Genomic DNA, 22,584 nt, shown 5'->3' on the forward strand with positions numbered 1-22,584 from the left:
TTCCATTCACTAATCTTGTTGCCCTTCTCTCTACTCGTTCCAACAGCTCTACATCCTTCTTAAAATGAGACCTCCAGACATGTATACATTACTCAAGGTGTGGCCTTACCATTGCCTTATACAAGGGGATAATCACCTCCTTATCCCTGCTAGAAAAATTCCTGTAAATTATTGACAAGACACTATGAGCTACTCTTGCAGACCGTCTGCACTGTTAAGAAAACTTCATATCTGCCTGCACCGATTTACCCCGAGGTCGTTTTCATTCTCTTACCACTGTCAGTGTAGTACCACAGAGTTGATACGTCACTCTGAGGTGGGTGCCTCCGTAGCCAGGTGGGAAGGAGCAGCAGTGCGTAGCACACGCTTCTTGATTAGACCGGGGTTCGAGCCCGTCACCACCAAATACGGAGGATGTGGAAAGGTCAGAGAATGATCACCACATATCCCGGAGCAATATGGCCTTAGTTGCTAATGCTCCTAAAATCCAAAATAACAAATAACAATCACTCTGAGGTTACTGCTTCCCATATATAATACTTTACATTTGCGAATGGTAAACTTCATTTGCCGCCTCTCAGCCCATCTGCTTAGATTTTCTAGATCCTGTCGCAGCAGCGTACTGTCATTAGTGTCCTTAACAACCCTGCCAACCTTCATATCGTCTGCAAACTTGGACATTAAGCTTGATATACCATCATCAATATCATTTATTAAGGACTGCACTAATAACATTAGTCCACGATGAGCAGTGTCCATTGATTACCACTCTCTGTCTTCTCCCCCTCAACCATCACTATATCCATAGCAGCAATTTGACTCCAATGCCACACTGCTCCAATTTGTGCAGCAGTCTTCCATGTGCAACAATATCAAAAGCCTTTCTAAGATCCAATATATGATATCAAAGTTATTCCCTGCATTAAGTTCCTTTGTGACCACATCATAGTATCCAATCAAATTGGTCAGGCAAGACTTTCCCTTAACAAAACCATGCTGTTCCAAGCTATAACTGAAGTCTTGTCTAGATGATCCTGCAGTGCTTCTTTAACCAGTGCCTCCATTAATTTTCCTGGAACAGACGTTAAACACACAGGTCTATAATTACCTGTGTCACCCTTTGATCCTCCTTTGTGAATTGGAGTCACATTTGCACATCTCCAGTCCATGGGTACCTCCCCTGAGTCCAAAACAGCTCTCATAATTATAGCTAAGGGTTTGCTTACTTCCTTTGCGCCTCCTTTAATATAACTGGACAGATCCCATCCACTCCACTCCGGGTGCCTTTTTTATGTTTATCTTCAACAATTTCTTCTCCACTTTCCTCTCAGTTATTACAAAATCATCTAGTTCACTGCCAGAGTTGAACTCACCTCTGGCATTCCTCTCCCTGAATAACTCCTCATGGGTGAATGTAGATGCAAAATACTCATTTAGTTTGTTAGCCATCTGAGCAGGATCATTAACAGTTGAACCATCAATATCCAGTGGACCAATCTGATTCATCCCTTTCCTTCTAGAGTTTACATAGGTAAAGAACTCTCTATTGTTTTTCTTTGCATTGTTTGCCAAAGATTTCTCATAATCTGCCTTTGCCTACCTAATCTCCTTTGTGACTTGGTTACAGACGAGCTTATATCTATCATAGGCTTCCATGTCAACCATTAATTTATATGTATCCCATGCATTTTTCTTCTCTGCCATATGTCTCATTAGTTCATTTGACATTCATTTAGGCCTAAACCTTGAACAATATTTCTTAGTTGGTATGTAAAGCCTAGTAACTTCCAAGATAAGTTCTTTGAATGCTTCCCATTTTGTATTTGCTGTTGGTCCCACTGTACAGAATTTAAATACTGTCTCAGACCACTATAGTCACCTTTACAAAAGCGAAAACTCTTCCCTTTACCCCTGATGGTTGTGACTTACCTCTTTGAGTAAATCCCACTTCAGCACACTGTGATCACTTCAACCTAGTGGTTCCTTTATCTGCAGATTCTTAATGCATGAAGAATCACTACTGATAATCAGATCAAGAGTATTACTCCCTCTAGTTGCCTCCTGAACATGCCGATGAAGAAAACAATCATCCAATAAATCCCAAAAGCCTTGCCAGTGTGTGAGTGACCAACCCACAAATTCCCGTCAATATCTTGGAAATTAAAATCCCCCATTATAAGACTCTCTGATTTACTGGCCCACTCTATTTCCCTGTACAGTTTCTTATTATACTCGTCAAAGTCATTAGACCTATAACAAACTCCTACCCTCAATTTTGATCTCCCAATTGTCACACCAAACTGACTCGACACTGCACTGTCCAGCGATGTCGACTGGCTTCACGTCCTTGGATTTTATGTGTTTCTTAACTAATAGCATAACCCCTCCTCCCTTCCTGTACACATTGTACTCCCCAAATTTCAGTTCTGCATTCCTTATATCTTTGTGACACCACGTCTCTGATATCCCAACAATATCTGCCTTTGATGTTTTGGGCAATACCTCAAATCCATCAAATTTATTTACCAAACTCTTAGCATTGGTGTACATGCAAGTATACGTGCACCTGTTTTTATTCTTAGCTTCCCTAACACAACCCATGTGTTTACTTGTACCACAATGACTTCTAGCAGTCTCTGAAATACCCTCATCTTGTTTTCCAGGCTGCTGCTCATTCCAATAGAAGCAGTGCAAGAATCACTTTCACCTCCCAGTGGCTACTGTTAATCTATTATTCCTTGTATTCTCCCAAGTTAGCACTTTTCTGACCTACCTAACAATGCCTCGATAGCATCAGAAAATATTCTTGCACCCTTTCTATTTAAGTGTATCCCATCCCTTTAGAAGCAGTCTCATATCCAGCCGGTTCCTGAAAAGGGTTACAAATCAATCCCATCCAATTATTGTCCCATTGCACTAACTTCTATTGAGAAAAAGTAATTGAGAAATCAGTTAACCACCAACTAATGGAGTCACTGGTTAAAGAAGCATTGTAGAATCATCTTGACAAGACTGCATTTATAGTTCACACACAGCATTGGTTTTGTTAAGAGGAAATCTGGTCTAACCAATTTGATTGGATAGTATGATGTGGTGACAAAGGAACTGGATGCAAAAAATAATTTTGATACTATATACTTGAATTTTAGGAAAGCTTTTGATACTGTTACACATGTAAAACTACTGTACAAATTGGAGCAGTATGGAATTAAGAACAACTGCTATAGATAAATGGATGGTTGAGTGGGAGAAGACAGAGAATTATAAGCAATGGATACTGCTCTTCATGGACTAATGTTATTAGGGGAGTCGCCCAGGGTTCGGAGTTGGCCGCATTGTATTTGTTTTCTATATTTTTCAGTGATATTGATGATGGTATATCAGGGTTAATGTCCAAATTTGAAAACGATACAAAGGTTGGTATGGCTGTTAATGACAATTATTACAGTATGCTACTGCAACAGGATCTAGATAAATTTTAGCAGATGGGCTGAGAAATAGCAATTAAATTCATAAATGACAAATGCAAGGTAATTCATATGAGGAGCAGTTATCCCAGATTAACGATAAGGACAATAAGACTGGTGAGGGGAACAAAGGGTTGCTCTTACCAAGAAAGGCATAGATTCTGCAAATTGCAGTGTCTGGAGACTAGGGACCTGTGAGGCAATCAGATTGAGGTGTATAGGGCCTTAAATGGTTCGAGCAAGCTCAATGATGATAGGATCCTTCCGCTTGTTAAGATTATGCACCTGAACTGGCATAAATTCAAATTCAGAAAAGACAGTTATGGAATAGAAGTGTGGAAATCTGTCATTCTGGAAGTTGACAGCTTAAATAAATTAAAGGCAGAACTAGACAAACTTTTGGAGTGAATGGATTGGTGAAATGGGAGGGTTTTTTTTTTTTTTTGGCTGATGTTGTATAAGCTTGCCTTCTTCTATCATATGCCTCTACTAATGTTAATGTGGATTGTGGTGCTGAACAACCTGACCCTGGACCTCCCTGTTATCTGAAAGATCCCTGCATATGTTACAAGAACATTATTAAAACAGCATTCAGGAATCATTGGGCCCAGTTGTGGAGTAGTCAAAGCAGTTATAAACTCTTGCAGATAAAAAATAAACCATTGTTGTGGTCATTTATTTTCAGAGGAAACAAGAAAAGTGATTCTGGCAAGACTTCATTTTGGTCATTTCCATCTGTCATCTTGTTTTACTTATCAGACAGAATCTTTCTCAGTTTTCATTCTGCCAATTCCAGCTGACATTCAACAACATCCTTATTGAATGCCCTCAACAGTCAGGAAATCTATTTACTTTTCTATAATCTTGCAGGAACCATTAACCTTATCATATAGTGTAAAATTAGATAATAATTTCTAGGCTGAATAATATTAAAGAACTAGTCACAAATAATACACAAGCAGGCACAATTTGTCCATTGCTTACAACTCTGTCTTCTTCCATTCAGCCATCCCTTTATCTATAGCAGCAACTTGCCCATAATTCCATACTGCTCCAATTTGTAAAGCAGTCTTCCATGATACAGGAGGCCCTTGTATCAATAAACTTCCAACACGACAATAACAGTTTCTTTGCATCAGTCTTCCTATTTATTACTAATACCATAATTCCTGTGTTCAAACTAAAATGTTTTTTATGCCACTGCTTTGCCTATTACCTTTGTATAGTTTTGTGATTGTAGAAACTTGTGTTTTTTTATTATATCATTATGATATTTATTAGTCTCTATTTTACACAAACTTATTTGTGTTTTTTTATTACATCATTATGATATTTATTAGTCTCTATTTTACACAAACTTATTTGTGTTTTTTATTATATCATTATGATATTTATTAGTCTCTATTTTACAGGTTAACTTATGTTGCTGCAAGAGAGGGTCATTCTGCAGAATTCTTGTCATATGTTCAAATCAAAAGGATGACTCCTTATCCAGCTCTTATTTTTCATGTGAGTAAAATTTGGCATTTAGATTTCCTCTGCCCAAATTTTATGTTTACTTTAAAGTTAATAAAATTAGTAACCTAGTTAGATATTCCTTTCCATTCTGCATGATTTGTGTATACTGTATAGCCTATTGTTCTAAATTTTATAATAGTGAAGATGCTGTTACTAGAATGTGCATGGGCTCATTACGTTAGCATTAGCATTAGTAGTGGCATGTGATGCAAGCAAACATGCTTATACAGCATCAGCCAAAAAAAAAAAAAAAAAAAAAACACTTTCCATTCACCTCTCCATCCACTCCAAAGGTTTGTCCAGTTCTTCCTTAAATTTATTTAAACTATCAACTTCCACAACAATCAACCACCCGCTTGAAAAGGCAAATTTCTGCACGTGTTCAAGAATTGTTTTTCCTCAATTTGAATTTATATCCCCTAAGGTGAGTAATATGAGCAAGAGGAAGAATCCCATCAGAATTGAGCATGCACCTCAATCAGATAACCTTGCAGGTGCCTAATATCCAGATGCTGCAATTTGCAGAACTTAAGCCTTTCTTGGTAACAGCAACCCTTTGTTTCATTCACCAATCTTGTTGCCCTTCTCTGTACTCATTCCAGCAGCTCTACATTCTGACAAAAACAAGGTCTGCAGACCTGTACGCAGTACTCAAGGTGTGGCCTGACCATTGCCTTATACAAGGGGACAATCACCTCCTTATCCCTGCTAGCAAAACTCCTGTATATCATTGCCAACACCCAATGAGCTGCTCTTGCAGCCTATCTGCACTGATCAGAAAACTTCATATTTCACTGTACAATTACCCACAGATCTTTTTCATTTTCCACTACCCTGAGCATAGTACCACACAGTTGGTATATTACTATGGGGTTAATGCTACCCATATGCAATACTTTATATTTGGCAACGTTAAACTTCAGTTGCCATCTCTCAGCCCATCTGCTGTCACCTCCATAGCCAGGTGGGTGGGAGCAGCAGTGTGTAGCACACGCTTCTTGATTAGACCGGGGTTCGAGCCCATGACCACCAAACAGGGAGAATGTGGAAAGGTCAGGGAATGACCACCGCATATCCCTGGAGCAATATAGCCTTCGTGCTAATGCTCCTAAAAACCAAATAACAAACAAAAACAGCCCATCTGCTCAACTTTTTAGATCCTGTTGCTGTTGCAGTAGTGTACTGTCATTACTGTCATTAACAACCCTGCCAGCTTTTGTATCATCTGCAAATTTGGACATTAACCCAGATCAACATCATTTATAAATACAGAAAATAACAATGGGCCCAACACCGCCCCTGGGGAACTCCACTAATAACATAGAGCAGTGTCCATTGCTTACAACTCTGTCTTCTTCCATTCACCCATCCCTTTATCTATAGCAGCAACTTGCCCATAATTCCATACTGCTGCAATTTGTAAAGCAGTCTTCATGTGCAACGGTATCAAAAGCTTTCCTGAAATCCAAGTATATGATATCAAAATTATTTTTTGCGTCCAGTTCCTTTGTGATCACATCATAGTATCCAATGAAATTTGTTAGACATGACTTCCCCTTAACAAATTCATGCTGTATCTGAACTATAACTACAGTCTTGTCTAGATGATCCTGCAGTGCTTCTTTAACCAGTGACTGCATTATTTTCCCTGGACAGAAGTTAAACTAACAGGTCTGTAATTACTTGCGTAACCCTTTGATTCATTTGTGAACTGGGGACACATTTGCACATTTCCAGTTCATGGGAAGGGGACTTTCCCCTAGTCCTAGGGAACTTTCTTAATTATGGCTAAGGGTTTGCTTACTTCCTTTGCTGCTTCCTTTAATATGACTGCATAAATCCCATCTACCCCAGGTGTCTTTCTTATGTTCAGCTTCAACAATTTCTCCTCCACTTTGCTCTCTGTAATTACGAAATCATTTATCTCCCTGCTAGAGTTTGATAAATTTCTGGCATTTTTTTCCCTAAATAACTCCTCATGTGTGAATGTAGATGTAAAATACTATGTAAAGAGGATCATCAACAGTCAAACCATTCATGTCAAGTGGACCAATCTGATTCATCCACTTCCTTCTAGAGTTGACAAAAGAAAGAAGCCTTTGCTGTTTTTTTTGCATCCTTTAGCAAAGATTTCTCATAATCTGCCTTTACTTGCATAGCCTCCTTTGTGACTTTATTACAGACTAGCTTACATATATCATAGGTTTCTGTGTCGGCTGATTATCTATATGCCTCCCATACATTTTTCTTCTCTGCCACAAGTGTTATTATTTCATCTGACCTCCATTTAGTTGGTATGAAAGTAGATTCCAAGTAGCCTCCAAGCTTCCATAATTAATTCCTTTAATGCTTCCCTCTTAGAATTTGCTGTTGGTAACATCATCAGTTGGTCCCACTGTATAGAATTGAAATACTCTCTGAGACCACTGTAGTCACTGTTACTAAATCAAAAATCCTTCCCTTTACCCCTGATGGTAGCTACATGTTTGGGTAAATACCACATGCACACACTAATCAGTGCCACCTAGTGGTTTCTTTATCCTGCAGATTCTTAATGCATTAGCAGAGGCATATGATGCAAGAAAGCAAGCTTATAAAGCATCAGCCAAAAAAAAAAAAGAAAAACCCATCATTTCACCCATCCATTTGCTCCAAAAGTTTGTCTACTTCATCCTTGAATTTATTTAAGCTATCAATTACCCGCTGGCTAAAGGCAAATTTTCACAGATCTATTCCACAACTGTCTTTCCTCAATTTCAGTTTATGCTCCCTCATGTTTATATTCTGAGCAGTAGAAAGAATCCCATTAGCATATAGCCTACTCAATCCATTCAAGGCATTTTACACCTCAATCAGATCGCAGGTGCGTAGTCTCCAGATGCTACAATTTGCAGAACATAAGCCTCTCTTGGTAAGAGGATCCCTTCATTCCCCTCACCAATCTTGTTGCCCTTCTCTGTACACGCTCAAGCAAATCTACATCCTTCCTAAAATGAGGCCTCCAGACCTGTACGCAGTACTCAAGGCGTGGCCTGACCATTGCCTTATACAGAGGGACAATCACCTCCTTTTCCCTGCTAGCAAAATTCCTATATATCATTGACAAAACCCCATGACCTGCCCTGGCAGCTTGTCTGCATTGCTCAGAAAACTTCATATCTGATTGCACAATTTCTCCCAGGTCTTTTTCATTTTCTACCACCTTAAGTGTAGTACCACACAGTTGGTACATTTGTCTGGGGTTACTTCTACCCATATGCAGTACTTTGCATTTGTCAAGGTTAAACTTCAGTTGCCACTTCTTAGCCCATCTGCCCAAATTATCTAACAAAACCCTGCCAACCTTTGTATCATCTGCAAACTTCGACACTAAGCCTGATATACCTTCATCAATATCATTGATAAATATACAAATCAACAGAGGACCCAACACTGAACCCTGTGGGACTACACTAATAACATTAGTCCACAAAGAGCAGCACCCATTAATTACCACCCTCTGTCTTCTCCCACTCAACCATCCTTTTATCCATTGTAGCAACTTACCCTTAATACCATTCTGCTCCAATTTGTACAATAGTCTTCCATGTGCAACAGGATGACTATTGTACAAATGGTGTCAAAAGCTTTCCTTGTCAACTGGATGCACTTCCTTAGATTTTGTGTGTTTCTTAACTGAAAGCATAACCCCCTCTTCCCTTCCTATATGTCTATCTTTTATGTACACACTGTACTCTCCAAATTCCAATTCTGCATTCCTTATATTTGTGTGGCACCACATCTCTGATATCCCAATAATATCTTCCTTTGATGTCTTGACCAGCAGCTGAAATTCATCAAATTTATTTACTCAACTCCTAGCATTGGTGTACATGCAAGTATACACTTTTTACTCTTAGTTATCCTAACACAGTCCATGTATTTATCTGTTTCACGATAACTCCCAACAGTCTCTGAAATCCCTTGCGCCTTGTTTTCCAGGCTGCTGCTCATTCCAATAGAAACAGTGCAAGAATCACTTTCACCTCTTCCTGTGGCTACTGTTAATATATTAGTCTGTGAATTCCCCCCCCCCCCAAGAATACAAAGAAAATAATGGCAAAGAATGCAAAGAAAAACATCAAAGACTTTTACGCTTATAGTAACATTAGAAGGAAGGGTTTGAATCACATTGAACCACTTGAAGTTCAATGGTTAACTATTGATGAGCCTGCTCTGGTTGTGGACAAATTGAATAGGTATTTTGCATCTACATTCACACATTAGGAATTCTTTAGGGTAGGGAATGCCAGAAGTTAATTAAACTGTAACAAGGAACTAAATGACCTTGTGATAAATGAAAGGAAAGTGATGGAGAAATTGTTGAGGATGTACATAAAAATGTCACCTGGGGCAAATGGAACCTATCCATTTTATTAAGGGAGGCAAAAAAAGAGGTAAGCCATAATTATGAGAGCATCCTTGGATTCAAGGGAGATCTCTATGAACTGGAGAAGTGTGAATATATCCCCAATTCATAAAGGGGGATTAAAAGGCAACGTGAGTAATTACAGACACATGTCTGTAATTATTCACATTGTCTTTTAATTTATTAATGTTAAGCTAACATTAGCTTAACATCTGTTCTGTTGGGAAATAATGGAATCATTGGCTAAAATTTAATGCAGGACCATTTAGACAGGCATGTAATTATACTGCAATCACAACATGGATTTTTCAAGGGATAGTCTTGTCTAACCAATCTGATAAGTTACTATGATGCATGACCAAGGAACTGGATGCAAAAAAATAATTTTGACATCATATACTTAGATTTGAGGCAGATTTTTGATACTGTTACACAAAAAAATTTTGTGTATGTTACACATACACAAAAAAAACGGCCTCCGTAGCCGAGTGGGCAGGAGCGGGAGTGCAGTAGCACACGCTCTTTGTGTAGACCGGGGTTCAAGCCCCTGACTGCTGAATACGGTCGATCTGCCAACCCGCACTGGACCAGCGTGGCAGATTATGGTCCATTTCCCTCAGCATGAATTGTTGAGGAGGCTTCCACCCTGCAGTGGGTTAATAATGGCTGCACTTTACTTTACACATAAAAAACTGCTGTACAAACTGGAGCAATATGGCATTAAGAGCAACTTACTGCTTTAGATAAAGGGATGGTTAAGTAGAAGAAGATAAAGAGTGGTTATCAATGGGCACTGCTCTTCATGGACTAATGGTATTAGTGGAGTTCCCCAGGGTTGAGGGCTGGACCCATTGCTGTTTTCAATATTTATCAATAATATTGATGAAGGTATATCAACCTTAATGTCTAAGTTTGCAGGTGATACACAGGTTGGCAGGGTGGTTAATGACAATCAGTGTGAGCTACTACAACAAGATCTGGGAAAATTGGGACAATGAACTGAGAAATGGCAGTTTAAATTTAACATTGACAAATGCAAGGTACTAAACATGGGTAGCAGTAACCCCAGAGCAACTTATTAACTATGTGGTACTACACTCAGGGTAGCAGAGAATGATAAAGACTTAGGTGTAATTGTGCAATCAGACATGAAATTCTCTGTGCAATGCAGACATGCTCCCAGCACAGCTCATGGGGTTTTGTCAATGATATTCAGAAAACTCGAGTACATCCTTAACTAGGCCAAAAGAAAAGGAATCAATATAGTTATGGGAGATTTCAACACCATTGGAATAGGCATCGTTGGCAAAACTGTTGGCCTTTTCAGACTGGGAACAAGAAATGAAAGGGGAGCTTCACTAGTTGACTTTTGTCAAGAGCATGAAATGGTCATTATGAACACCTGGTTCAAGCTACCACCATGAAGATTATACACATGGAAGGTCCCAATGATGTCCAATCAAAGATTAATTGAAATCAAATTGACTACATCATTACCAACCAAAGATTCCAAAACATAATTAAAAGCATCAAAATCTATCCTGGAGCTGATATCGGCTCAGACCACTGTCCACTAATAAGGTAGCTGGATATAAAATTAAAGACAACCAAGAGTAAGGAACTAAAGAAAGGCTGAAACAAAGAAAAACTTAGACAGCCTGTATATGGTAAGTATTTTACAAGTACAGCTGAAGAGCCAATGGAGGATAGTAATTTTGATCTACTAGATAGAGATCCAGAATCTGAGTGGACCTTGTTCAAAAAGATAATGACATATGCTGCAAATGCAATTTTTGGACTGGCTCAAAAGAAATCCCAACAGCAATGGTTGACAAGTGAGATACTTGATCTAATGGAATGCAGGAAAATTTTTAAGAACAAAGATATAGAAAAATATAAGATTTATGTCAGTTTGATTAAAATGGAAATAAGGAAGACAAAACAGATATGGTGGAGGAAAGAAAGATATGAAAGGATTGAATATCTGCAAAATGAGCATAAGGAACATCTAGTCCATAAAGAAGTGAAGGAACTATGCAACATCAGGAAAAACTGTACAAGAGCCACATTCTGGATAAAAACAATAGAGAAATTGCAGACAAGCAACAGACAAAGGATAGATGGCAAGAATATCTGAAGGAACTATACTGTGAGGAGGACAGACAACTAGGAAATGACAACACCCAAACAGAAGGTGAACATTAAGATTTTCTGATGGAAGAACTGGAGCAATCAATGAATAATAACAAAGCAACTGGCATTGATAATATCCCTGGGTGTAAAATGCTCAAATAACTTGGAACAAGAGGAAATAGCTGAAATGTTCAGATACCTTGGAGCAAGAGGAAAACAACAGCTCCTCAATATTTTCATGGCGCCTCCGTAGCCAGGTGGGAAGGAGCAGCAGTGCGTAGCACACGCTTCTTGATTAGACCAGGGTTCGAGCCCGTCACCACCAAATACGGAGAATGCGGAAAGGTCACAGAATGACCACCGCATATCATGGAGCAATATGGCCTTAGTTGCTAATGCTCCTAAAAACCAAACAACAACATCAATATTTTCAATGATATTCTCAATGGAGGGAAACTATCCCTTGGCTTTCTGAAATCCATTTTATTCCCATACCAAAAAACGCAAGAGCAGCAAAATGTGCAGCCCACCACACAATAAGCCTCATAAGCCACTCCATGAAAGTTCTCTTGAAAATGATTCTTTGCATAATTAAAGGCGATTCAAGAACAAATTGAAAAGGGCCAGATGGGTTTTAAAAATGGGTTTTAAAAATTGTCACAAAAGAGAAGCAATATTTGCTCTGAATATACTGACAGAAAGATCAAATTTGACTTTAACAAATTATTCAATTGCTTAAAACATGATATCCTGTTCCAGCTCTTGAATAAACTAAACATCAATCCCAAGGAACTAAGGATACTGTTACTATATTTTGAGCAAGAAGTGGCAATCACTGTAGAGGGAGAAAACACAGACTGGGTACAAATCCAGAAAGGAGTGAGGCAAGGATGTGTGCTGTGTCCTATGCTATACAATCTCTATGCTGAAACCATCTTAGACCTAACACAAGATTCTTCTTCTTCTTCAAGAGGAATGTTTCCATTTACAATGGGTTTCCTCAGCCTACAAGTTATTTTTTGGTAGAAATTTTTTCCCGCCATAAAGTGCAGTTCAAGATGTCTTGGTCAGTTAAACCTCAGGCTGTCATGCACTTCTGTACTCCATCCATTCATGTCCTAGGTTTCCTCTTCTCCTTCTTCCAGAAGGTATCTATTCCAGGATAGCCTTTGGATATCTGGTTTTTTGCATTCATTTTACATGTAAATACCATGTTAAATGCTTTTCTTTGATAGCATCAATAATATTACAAGATTCTAAAGAAGGAATTACTGTTAATGGTTCAGTTATCAGTAACCTGCAATATGCAAATAATACTGCCCTCATTGCGACATCAGAAGAAAAGCTACAAACACTCCTCAACAAAGTAATAACTGCCAGTAAACAGATAAGCTTAACAACTAATGCCAAAATTACCAAAACTATGGTCATAAGCAAAAACACCCTGCCTAGAATCAAAATACACTGTGGCAACTTCCCCATTGAACAAGTGAGTAGCTTTAAATATCCAGGGTAAATCTTTACAAATAATAATGACCAAGGCACAGAAATTAGAAGCAGAATTGGTATGGCCAAAGAGGTATTTAAGAATCTTAAGAACTTCCTCTGTGACACAAAACTGGATTTCCAGAAAAGATATTGAATGGCCAAATGCTACACATGGAGCACTCTCCTATATGGATGCGAGACCTGGGTCATGCGAAAGGCAGAAATCTGGAAACTGGAAGCCTTTGAGATGTGGATGCTCAGAAGAATGCTCAAAATTCCATGGACAGATCGGATCACCAATGAGCAGGTCCTTAAGATGGACAACAAGAACAATACTAACTACAATTATAAAGAGAAAGACTGCCTACCTCGGCATAATATAAGAGTCCACAATAAGACCTGCAGAGACTAATCCTGCAAGGGAAGATTAGAAGCAAAAGAGCAAAAGGAAGACAAAGAAAAAAAAAGTGGCTTGATAACATCAAAGAATGGACAAGGGGTCTTATGACACAAGAACTATTTCACAAAGCAAGAGACAAGTTGGCTGGAAAATGTTGATCTCCAACGTTCAAATTGAACACTGAACCTGAAGAAGAAGAAGAATGCAGAAACTTTGCTATCAGGAATAAGGTGATTATCCCTTTGTATAAGGCCAAGGTCTGGATGCCTCACTTTAGGAAGGAAAGATATAGACCAGCTGGAATGGGTGCTCTTACATAGAAAGTTCTGCAAATTGTTCTTCAATTTTCAGAACTTAAGAACAAAAAGTTCTTCAGTTCTGCAAATTGCAGTGTCTTGAGACCAGGCACCTGCAAGGAGATGTGATTGAGATTTTTAAAGCCCTGAATGGATTGAGTAAGTTGAATGTTAATGGTATTCTTCCACTTGCTGAGACTACACACATGAGGGGGGCATAAATTCAAGTTGAGGAAGGGTGGCTGCAGAATAGATGTATGGAAGTTTGCCTTCAGCCAGCAGATGGTTGATTGTTGGAACTGGCTTCCATCTGTTGTGGAAGTGGATGGGTTGAATAAATTCAAGGGAGAACTATACAAATTCATGTACAGTATGGATGGGTGAAGTGGTTTTTTTTTTGTTGGCTGATACTATATAAGCTTGCTTTCTTGCATCATTTGCTACTACTATTTTCAGTGCTAAGATGTACAATACCTAGAATCCTATATTCAGCCTAACCCAGAAGAGATATCTTTACTCCTGCTAATTTAAAAATATGGCAAGCTACTAATTGAAATTTCTTATATAATTACCAACTTAAAATTTTAATTATAGAATAAAAGTAAAACTTACTAATTTAGTGAAACAGTTAATTTATTTTTTAAAATTATTTTTGTGCCGACATATTTTAGAGTTGTCTTAAATGTCTCCAAATTGTCAGTAACTGCTTTATCAATCATTTATTATTACGTTCAAGCTTTTGTTAACTATTTTTTAGGGTGCAGTTGTGCTCATCATGATTATAGCTGGAAATATTGGAAGTCTGATAGATTTCTTTAGTTTCATTGCCTGGATGTTTTATGGTAGTACTATGTTTGCGGTTCTAGTGATGAGATGGACTGAACAAGATATGAAGAGACCTTACAAGGTAAAAGATTTTGTGAATTTAAAAATTTTTGCAAATGAGAAAGAGAGAGAGAGAGAGAACCTAGACATATTGCCTGATGAGTTGACATTAGGACAAAATTATCTGGGTCATGGGCACTGGCAGGATATTTTGAAAGGTGGTGCAAAAAAAAAAAAAAAACCTACAGTAGAATGTCGTTTATCTGAACCACTGCTGCCCCAAAAAAAAAAAAATTTACACTATCTACTTTTATTGCACTGGTTGTTATGCTGAAATATTACACCTGCTGCTTGATGCATTCATCTCTGATTATCTATTTGAAGATACAGCCACTCCCCGACTTATGTAATACTGAACTTACGGAAATTCGACTTTACGTAAGTTTTTGACAGCCAGTGCAAACTTAAAAAAATCATGGAAACGTATTTTGCATCCCGTAGGAATAAATGGAGGTATTGTGAAAATATTGTAATGGGAACTCAATAACACGTTTTTTTTTTTTTTTTTTTTTTTTTGGTAATTTGTTCCAAGACCTTGGAAGTTGAAATTTTCGTTATGTAACTAAGCTATTATCTCTCTGAAAGGTCATTTTTATAATGGAAATTGTACTACACCTTCATCCTTATCATATTTTCCTTTATAAGAATCAATTTTGAACGCTCAGGGGCTCACATCTGGTGATTATGGGCTTGGCACACTTAGGGTCCTGAGCTGGATATCATCATTCTTCTCTTTCTTGGTGATTCCCTTCTACTTCTCTCTCTCTCTTTCTCTCTCTCACTCTCAGAGTAACTCAGAAATTTATTTTAGCTGGTGCAGCATAAGCCTCAGGCTTCCTTGCACTATACGACTAGTAATAATAATAATAATATTTTTCTAAAACAGATTTCTGGAAGTCACTACCATAAAACAAAAACAATTTGCACTTTCCGGTTTATTGGGCTTTTCTGTTAGTGCATCTAATTATTATTATTTGTTATTTGGGTTTTTTTTTTAGGAGCATTAGCAACTAAGGCCATATTGCTCCGGGATATGTGGTGGTCATTCCCTGACCTTTCTGCATCCTCCGTATTTGGTGGTGATGGGCTCGAACCCCGGTCTAATCAAGAAGCGTGTGCTATGCACTGCTGCTCCTTCCCACCTGGCTATGGAGGCGGTGCATCTAATTATAAACGGGTTGTAAACTTGATCTTATTGCATTTGCAACAATCCCGATAACTGGAATTCTGGGTTTTTTTACAGATTTTCACTGAAATCTTCAATCATATAAAAAACATTTAGATGATTTATAGAGCTTCTTAATGTGCCATTATGTAATTGACTTAATAATGAAAATAGCAATAAGAACTTAATTGACAGTACTCACCTCAATTGATCTGCTTAGTTACGTGGAAATGAAGTTTAAAATAGTTAAAATAAATAAATACGGAATTGTTAAAACCTGTAATTAAAATTTGCTCAAGGAAGAAGAAGTGCATTACCTCGTCCCTGGTTGTCATTTATAAAATATTAATATGAGAACCAGATGAAGCCAATAGTCACAACGAACAACTTTTGTGTAAAATGTCTTCAGTTGGCAATGATAGGAGAAAAGGAATTATGTATTTAAAGAATTCCTGTGTTCCCATAATGCATTTCGAGACATGTGGGAACCTTATGTGCGAAAGGTTCCAGACCGGTGAAAGGTCAGTTGGCAGTTTCATGTTTAGAATGTTAAATTTAGTGTTATGGCGACACCATTCTATGACAAGTGCCTCGTGTTGGAAGATTTTGTGACTACTGATACTGACCATTTATCGTCACAATCTGAAAGGCCACATACAGAAATAGACATATCACAACAGAATGCCAATTTTTCCTTGTTTGTCATTATCTTTGAAATAAATCTGTGAGCCCCTTGTATCCATTTATTATCTAGAAATCCTGGGAAAATGTAGCAGGTAATTTTACCCAAAATGGTAAAAAGACTTAGATTCAGTTACATATTGAAACTGCAAATCATAAGCATTCTGTAAAGCCACTTAACCTCTCAGCCTATATACCTGTGAAAGTTACCCACACGCAACATTAAACACTTCCAAAGGATCATTACAGAGTGGGACCTGATGCAACAATCAGGTCTCTCTCAGAAGACGAAATGGTCCAGAAGTTGCACGATCACAAATTCATCAAGGCCAAACAAATAATGATCAAGAAAGATGGTGAATTTATTCCGACTCAGAATATAATCCTCACTTTTGGCCTACCAATTTTGCCAGCCAATGTCACAGCTGGTTACCTTAATTGCCGAGTACGACCCTGTATTCCCAGCCCAATCAGATGATATAAGTGCAAAAATGCAGCAATCCACAAATGTTGAGGATATACACTGTCATAACTGCAGGTCTAAGGACCATATACAAATAGATTGTACTATAGAAAAATCTCATTGTCCAAATTGTAAAGGTCAACATCCAACATTTACTAAATCATGTGAACTTTGGAAAATAGAGGAAAAGCTAAAGAATTATAAAATAGAGCAAATTAGCATTAGCATTAGCATTAGTAGAGGCATTTGATGCAAGAAAGCAAGCTTATGCAGCATCAGCCAAAAAAAAAAAAAAAAAAAAAAAAAAAGTAACATAAATAAATAAAAATAACCACTTCCACTTCACCCCTCTGTTCGTTCGAAATACCTGTCCAGCTGAGCCTTAAACTTATTTAGGCTATCAACTTCCACGACAAGGGATGGAAGTCTGTTCCACCCACCAACCACCCGCTGGCTAAAGGCAAATTTCCGCACATCTATCCTACATCTGTCTTTCCTCAATTTGAATTTATGCCCTCTCAGGTGATTTTTCTGAGCTAGAGGAAGAATCCCATCAGCATTGAGCATGCTCAAACCATTCAAGGCTTTGTACACCTCTATCAGATCACCCCGCTGGTGCCTAGTTTCCAGACACTGTAATTTGCAAAACTTAAGCCTTTCTTCGTAAGAGAACCCCTTTGTCCCATTCACCAATCTAGTTGCCCTTCTCTGTACTCGTTCCAGCAGCTCTACATCCTTCCTGAAATGAGGCCTCCAGGCCTGTATACAGTACTCTAGGTGTGGCCTGACCATTGCCTTATACAAGGGAATAATCACCTCCTTATCCCTGCTAGAAAAATTCCTATATATCATTGACAATACACCATGAGCTACTCTTGCAGCTCGTCTGCACTGCTCAGAGAACTTCATATCTGCCTGCACCACCACCCCCAGGTCCCTTTCATTCTCTACCGCTGTCAGTGTAGTACCACAGAGTTGATACGTTGCTCTGGGGTTGCTGTTTCCCATATGTAGTACTTTACATTTGTCAATGTTAAACTTCATTTGCCACCTCGAAGCCCATCTGCTCAACCTTTCCAAATCCTGTTGCAGCAGCATAGTGTCAGTAGTGTCCTTGACAACCCTGTCAACCTTCGTATCGTCTGCAAACTTGGACATTAAGCCTGATATACCATCATCAATATCATTTATAAATACAGAAAACAATAAAGGCCCCAATACTGAACCCTGAGGGACTCCACTAATAAAATTAGTCCACGATGAGCAGTGTCCATTGATTACCACTCTCTGTCTTCTCCCCCTCAACCACCCCTTTATCCATAGCAGCAACTTGCCTCCAATGCCACACTGCTCCAATTTGTGCAGCAGTCTTCCATGTGCAACAGTATCAAAAGCCTTTCTAAGATCCAAGTATATAATATCAAAGTTATTCCCTGCATCCAGTTCTTTTGTGACTGCATCATAGTATCCAATCAAATTGGTCAGGCAAGACTTCCCCTTAACAAAACCATGCTGTGTCCTAGCTATAACTGAAGTCTTGTCTAGATGATCCTGCAGTGCTTCTTTCACCAGTGCCTCCATTAATTTTCCGGGAACAGAAGTTAAACTCACAGGTCTATAATTACTTGTGTCAGCCTTTGATCCCCCTTTGTGAATTGGGGTCACATTTGCACATCTCCAGTCAATGGGTACCTCCCCTGAGTCCAAGGAAGCTCTCATAATTATGGCTAAGGGTTTGCTTACCTCCTTTGCTGCCTCCTTTAATATAACTGGATAGATCCCATCCACCCCAGGTGCCTTTCTTGTGTTTATCTTCAACAATTTCTCCTCCACTTTGCTCTCAGTTATTACAAGATTCTCTAGCTTACTGCTAGAGTTGAATACACCTCTGGCATTCCATAACTCCTCATGTGTGAATGTCGATGCAAAATATTCATTTAGTTTGTTAGCTACCCGAGCAGGGTCATCAACAGTTGACCCATCGATCTCAAGTGGACCAATCTGATTCATCCCCTTCCTTCTAGAGTTTACATAAGTAAAGAACTCTTTGCTGTTTTTCTTCGCATCCCTTGCCAAGGATCTCTCGTAATCTGCCTTCGCCTGCCTAACCTCCTTTGTAACTTGGTTACAGATCAACTTGTATCTATCATAGGCGTCCGTGTCACGTGTTAATTTGTATGTATCCCATGCATTTTTCTTCTCTGCCATATGCCTCATTAGTTCATCTGACAACCATTTAGGCCTAAACCTTGAACAATATTTCTTAGTTGGTATGTAAAGCCTAGTAGCTTCCACGATAAGTTCTTTGAATGCTTCCCATTTTGAATTTGCTGTTGGCAATATCATCAGTTGATCCCACTGTATAGAATTTAAATACTGTCTCAGTCCATTGTAGTCGCCTTTACGAAAGCAATACCCCTTCCCTTTACCCCTAATGGTAGTTACCTCTTTGAGTAACTCCCACTTCAGCACACTGTGATCACTGCCACCAAGTGGTTCATTTATCTGCAGATTCTTAATGCATGAAGAATCACTACTGATAATCAAATCAAGAGTATTACTCCCTCTAGTTGCCTCCCGAACATGCTGATGTAGAAAACAATCATCCAATAAATCCACAAAAGCCTTGCTACTGTGTGAGTGACCAGCCCCCAAATTCCAGTCAATATCTGGGAAATTAAAATCCCCCATTATAAGACTCTCTGATTTACTGGCCCACTCTATTTCTCCAAACAGTTTCGGACAAATGGACCAAGAGGCAAAAAAGCATGTAATGTTAAATATATCAAAACAGTCCAGTGCAATGGCAATACAGAAATACCAGTCTACAGCAACACAGAAAGAAGTCTTAGTATCTTCAACTATTTCAATTACAGATTGGGCCAAGACGATATCCTCATCAACACAGCAGTCATGTCATACATAATTCCAGCAATACTCCAAATACATTTCCACTAGTTACTTCTCATACTGCATCAGACGAAACAAAATTGAATGCATCGGCACCAATGTAGAAAGTGTAGTCACTGCCTTGTGCAGTGACTATGGATATAGATGTTGACGTCAATCATGATGAACAAATCTTAGATCTCTGTGCCAAAGATGACATGGACACTAGATGGCCAACATTCTCAAGAAAGAAAAGATGAAACCAGATCACCATATTCACTGGACAGTGGATATCCATATTCATGTTCACTCTCTAAAACAAAATAATGGAACACATTATTCACTGAAATTGTAGAGGTTTATGTACCAATATATATGTCATATATGATCTGATCAAACAGTATAGCATCTGTTTAAATTAAGGAAAAAGCCAGCTTAACCCTCAGTTTACCCTGACCATTAATAATTACCCTATCAAGGTTATCAACAAGACAGAAATAATCAGACCAATTTTCTCATGGTGGTGGTATAGTCATTCTTATGAATTCTAGAGTTCCTACTAAACATATATCCAATGCAGACTTAACTATAAGCTGTAACTATACATACAGCTTTACCATAGTTTCCATATATCTTTCACCAAAAAAATATATATATAGTGTGAAAAATCTAGATGACTTGATTATAGAGTTTTCTACTTCATTTTGTTTGCTGGATAACTTCAGTGGACACGTCATCCTCTGTGAGGTTCTCCACAAATAAAATATTGAATCTCTTCTTTTTTTTTTTTTTTTTTTTATGTGAACCCCAAACACGAGAGGTGTTAGAACCTATAGTACTTAGTACCATGCTTGGGTTGGAGGTTGAGAAGATGAAAGAAGGTATTTGTTGACATTAGACTTGAACTTCTGTAGACTGTAATTTTCAGGAAATACGTATGAAGGAAGGTTATTCCAAAAAACGGAAGTTGAATGAATAAACGAGGAAGATGAAAAGTTGGTTCTGTGAGTTTGAAGTTGGACAGTAAATGGATGTTGGCTGGTGACGGCATGCGTTTGGACTGTTTTGAAAGAGAGAGCGGGAATTATAGAAGCCAATTCAGAAGAACAGTGCCCATGGAAGTATCTGTAGAAGAGGCACGCAGCAGAAACAGTACGTCTATGAGAAAGCACGTGGAGAGACTCTGTTAGAGATGAATCATTAATTAACCTAACTGCCCCCTTCTGAATGGAATCAAGAAGCCTGAGAGAGGTTTTCAGGGCACCACCCCAGATGTGGGAACAATATTCCATGGCAGGGCGGATTTGCGATTTATACAGAGTGAGCAGCTGTTTGGAAGAAAAGTAACACTGAGAGCGAATGAGAAAACCAAGTTTTTTAGATGCAGAGGAAGCAATATTTGTAATGTGCTTGTGCCAAGAGAGATTAGAAGTCAGGGTAATCCCCAAAAGAGATATATCATTTTGTCTAGAAATCGGAGTGTCACTAAATCTTTAGTGACACTCAGATTTCTCCGAAAGCATAGGAGCAGAAGAATCCTTTTTGCGAGATATAAGACAAGACTGAGTTTTAGACAGGTTGAAATCAACTAAGTTGTCTTTGCCCAACTGGAGAATTACCTGAAGATCGGCATTTAAGGAATTGGTAGCAAATTTTCGAAAAATTGAAGCTGATTGAGCAGGACAAGGTTTCTCAAAATGGAAAGTGGAATGCAATGTGCTATCATTGGTAAAACTATGGATAGGATTTCCAGTCAATGGAAGAAGTTCATTAATATACAAGAGGAAAAGAGTGGGGGAAAGAACTGAACCTTGGGGGACACCGGCATTAGTGGAGAAGTTAGAAGACAGAGAGCCATCTACCATCACCCTCAGTGAGCGATCAGAGAGAAAACTGGATAACCAATTACTAAAAACAGTTGGCAAACCATAAGATGGAAGCTTGTTTAGAAGACCTTTATGCCAAACATGATCAAAAGCCTTTGAGATGTCAAGAATAACTACTTGTGTTTCATCGAACCTTTCCATTGAATTAGTCCATAAATGGGTAACATAAGCCAGAATATCACCAGTGGATCGACACTGATGGAATCCATACTGGTGATCGTTGATCAGACGGAAGGTTTCAAGGTAGTTTAAGAGTTGGCGGTTAATTGATTTCATCATTACTTTAGAAAGAGTAGAAGTAATTGCAATGGGACGATAATTTGATGGGAGAGATTTGTTACCCTTTTTAGGAACTGGCTGGATATGAGCAAATTTCCAAGCAGAAGGAAAAACACCTTTGGAATAAGAAAGTGAAAAAAGGTGGCAAAGAATAGGAGTAAGTTCAGGAGCACAGGTTTCGAGAACAAGTGGAGATATACCATCAGGACCTGGGGCTTTCTTAGCATCAAGATTCATCAAAATCCTTCTGATATCCTTTTGACGGAAGACCACAGGAGGCATTGAATGGAGCATGTTAGGTGTTTTACCAGGTGGGAGGTGTTTTACCAAGATCATTAATACATGAGCTCGAAGAAAAATGGGATGCTAGCAGGTCAGCTTTATCCTTGGCTGAAGTGACAACAGAACCATCTGGTTTGGACAGAAGTGGGAGCAGAGATGGGCAAAAGTTGCGGCCAATAGCTTTGGCAAGAGACCAGAATGCTCGGCTACCATTAGGGCAAGAAGCAAGTTTTCTATTCTTAGCCTGTTCAAACTCTACTTTGGACTGATTAATAACTGCTTTACAATTGTTGCGAGCTTTGGTGTAGGCAGAAAATGAAACTGAAGAATTAGAAACAAGCCAA

General features: G+C 38.6%; 1 protein-coding gene across 4 annotated transcripts in view; it reads left to right on the forward strand.

Moving 5' to 3' along the window:
• The window catches only part of LOC150079052 (uncharacterized), a 577,353-nt gene that overhangs the window by 321,274 nt on the left and 233,495 nt on the right, over positions 1-22,584 (forward strand). For all 4 annotated transcript variants that reach the window (XM_090382803.1, XM_090382804.1, XM_090382802.1 and 1 more), the window contains 2 exons: positions 4,880-4,976; positions 14,468-14,617. In XM_090382803.1, coding sequence (XP_090238929.1) covers positions 4,880-4,976; positions 14,468-14,617 — 247 coding nt within the window. The remainder of the gene's footprint in view (positions 1-4,879; positions 4,977-14,467; positions 14,618-22,584) is intronic.

This window comes from Mastigoproctus giganteus, chromosome 10 (genome assembly GCF_048544385.1).
Source record: "Mastigoproctus giganteus isolate SK-2022 chromosome 10, ASM4854438v1, whole genome shotgun sequence".
In the NCBI taxonomy this organism is placed as follows: Eukaryota; Metazoa; Arthropoda; class Arachnida; order Uropygi; family Thelyphonidae; genus Mastigoproctus; species Mastigoproctus giganteus.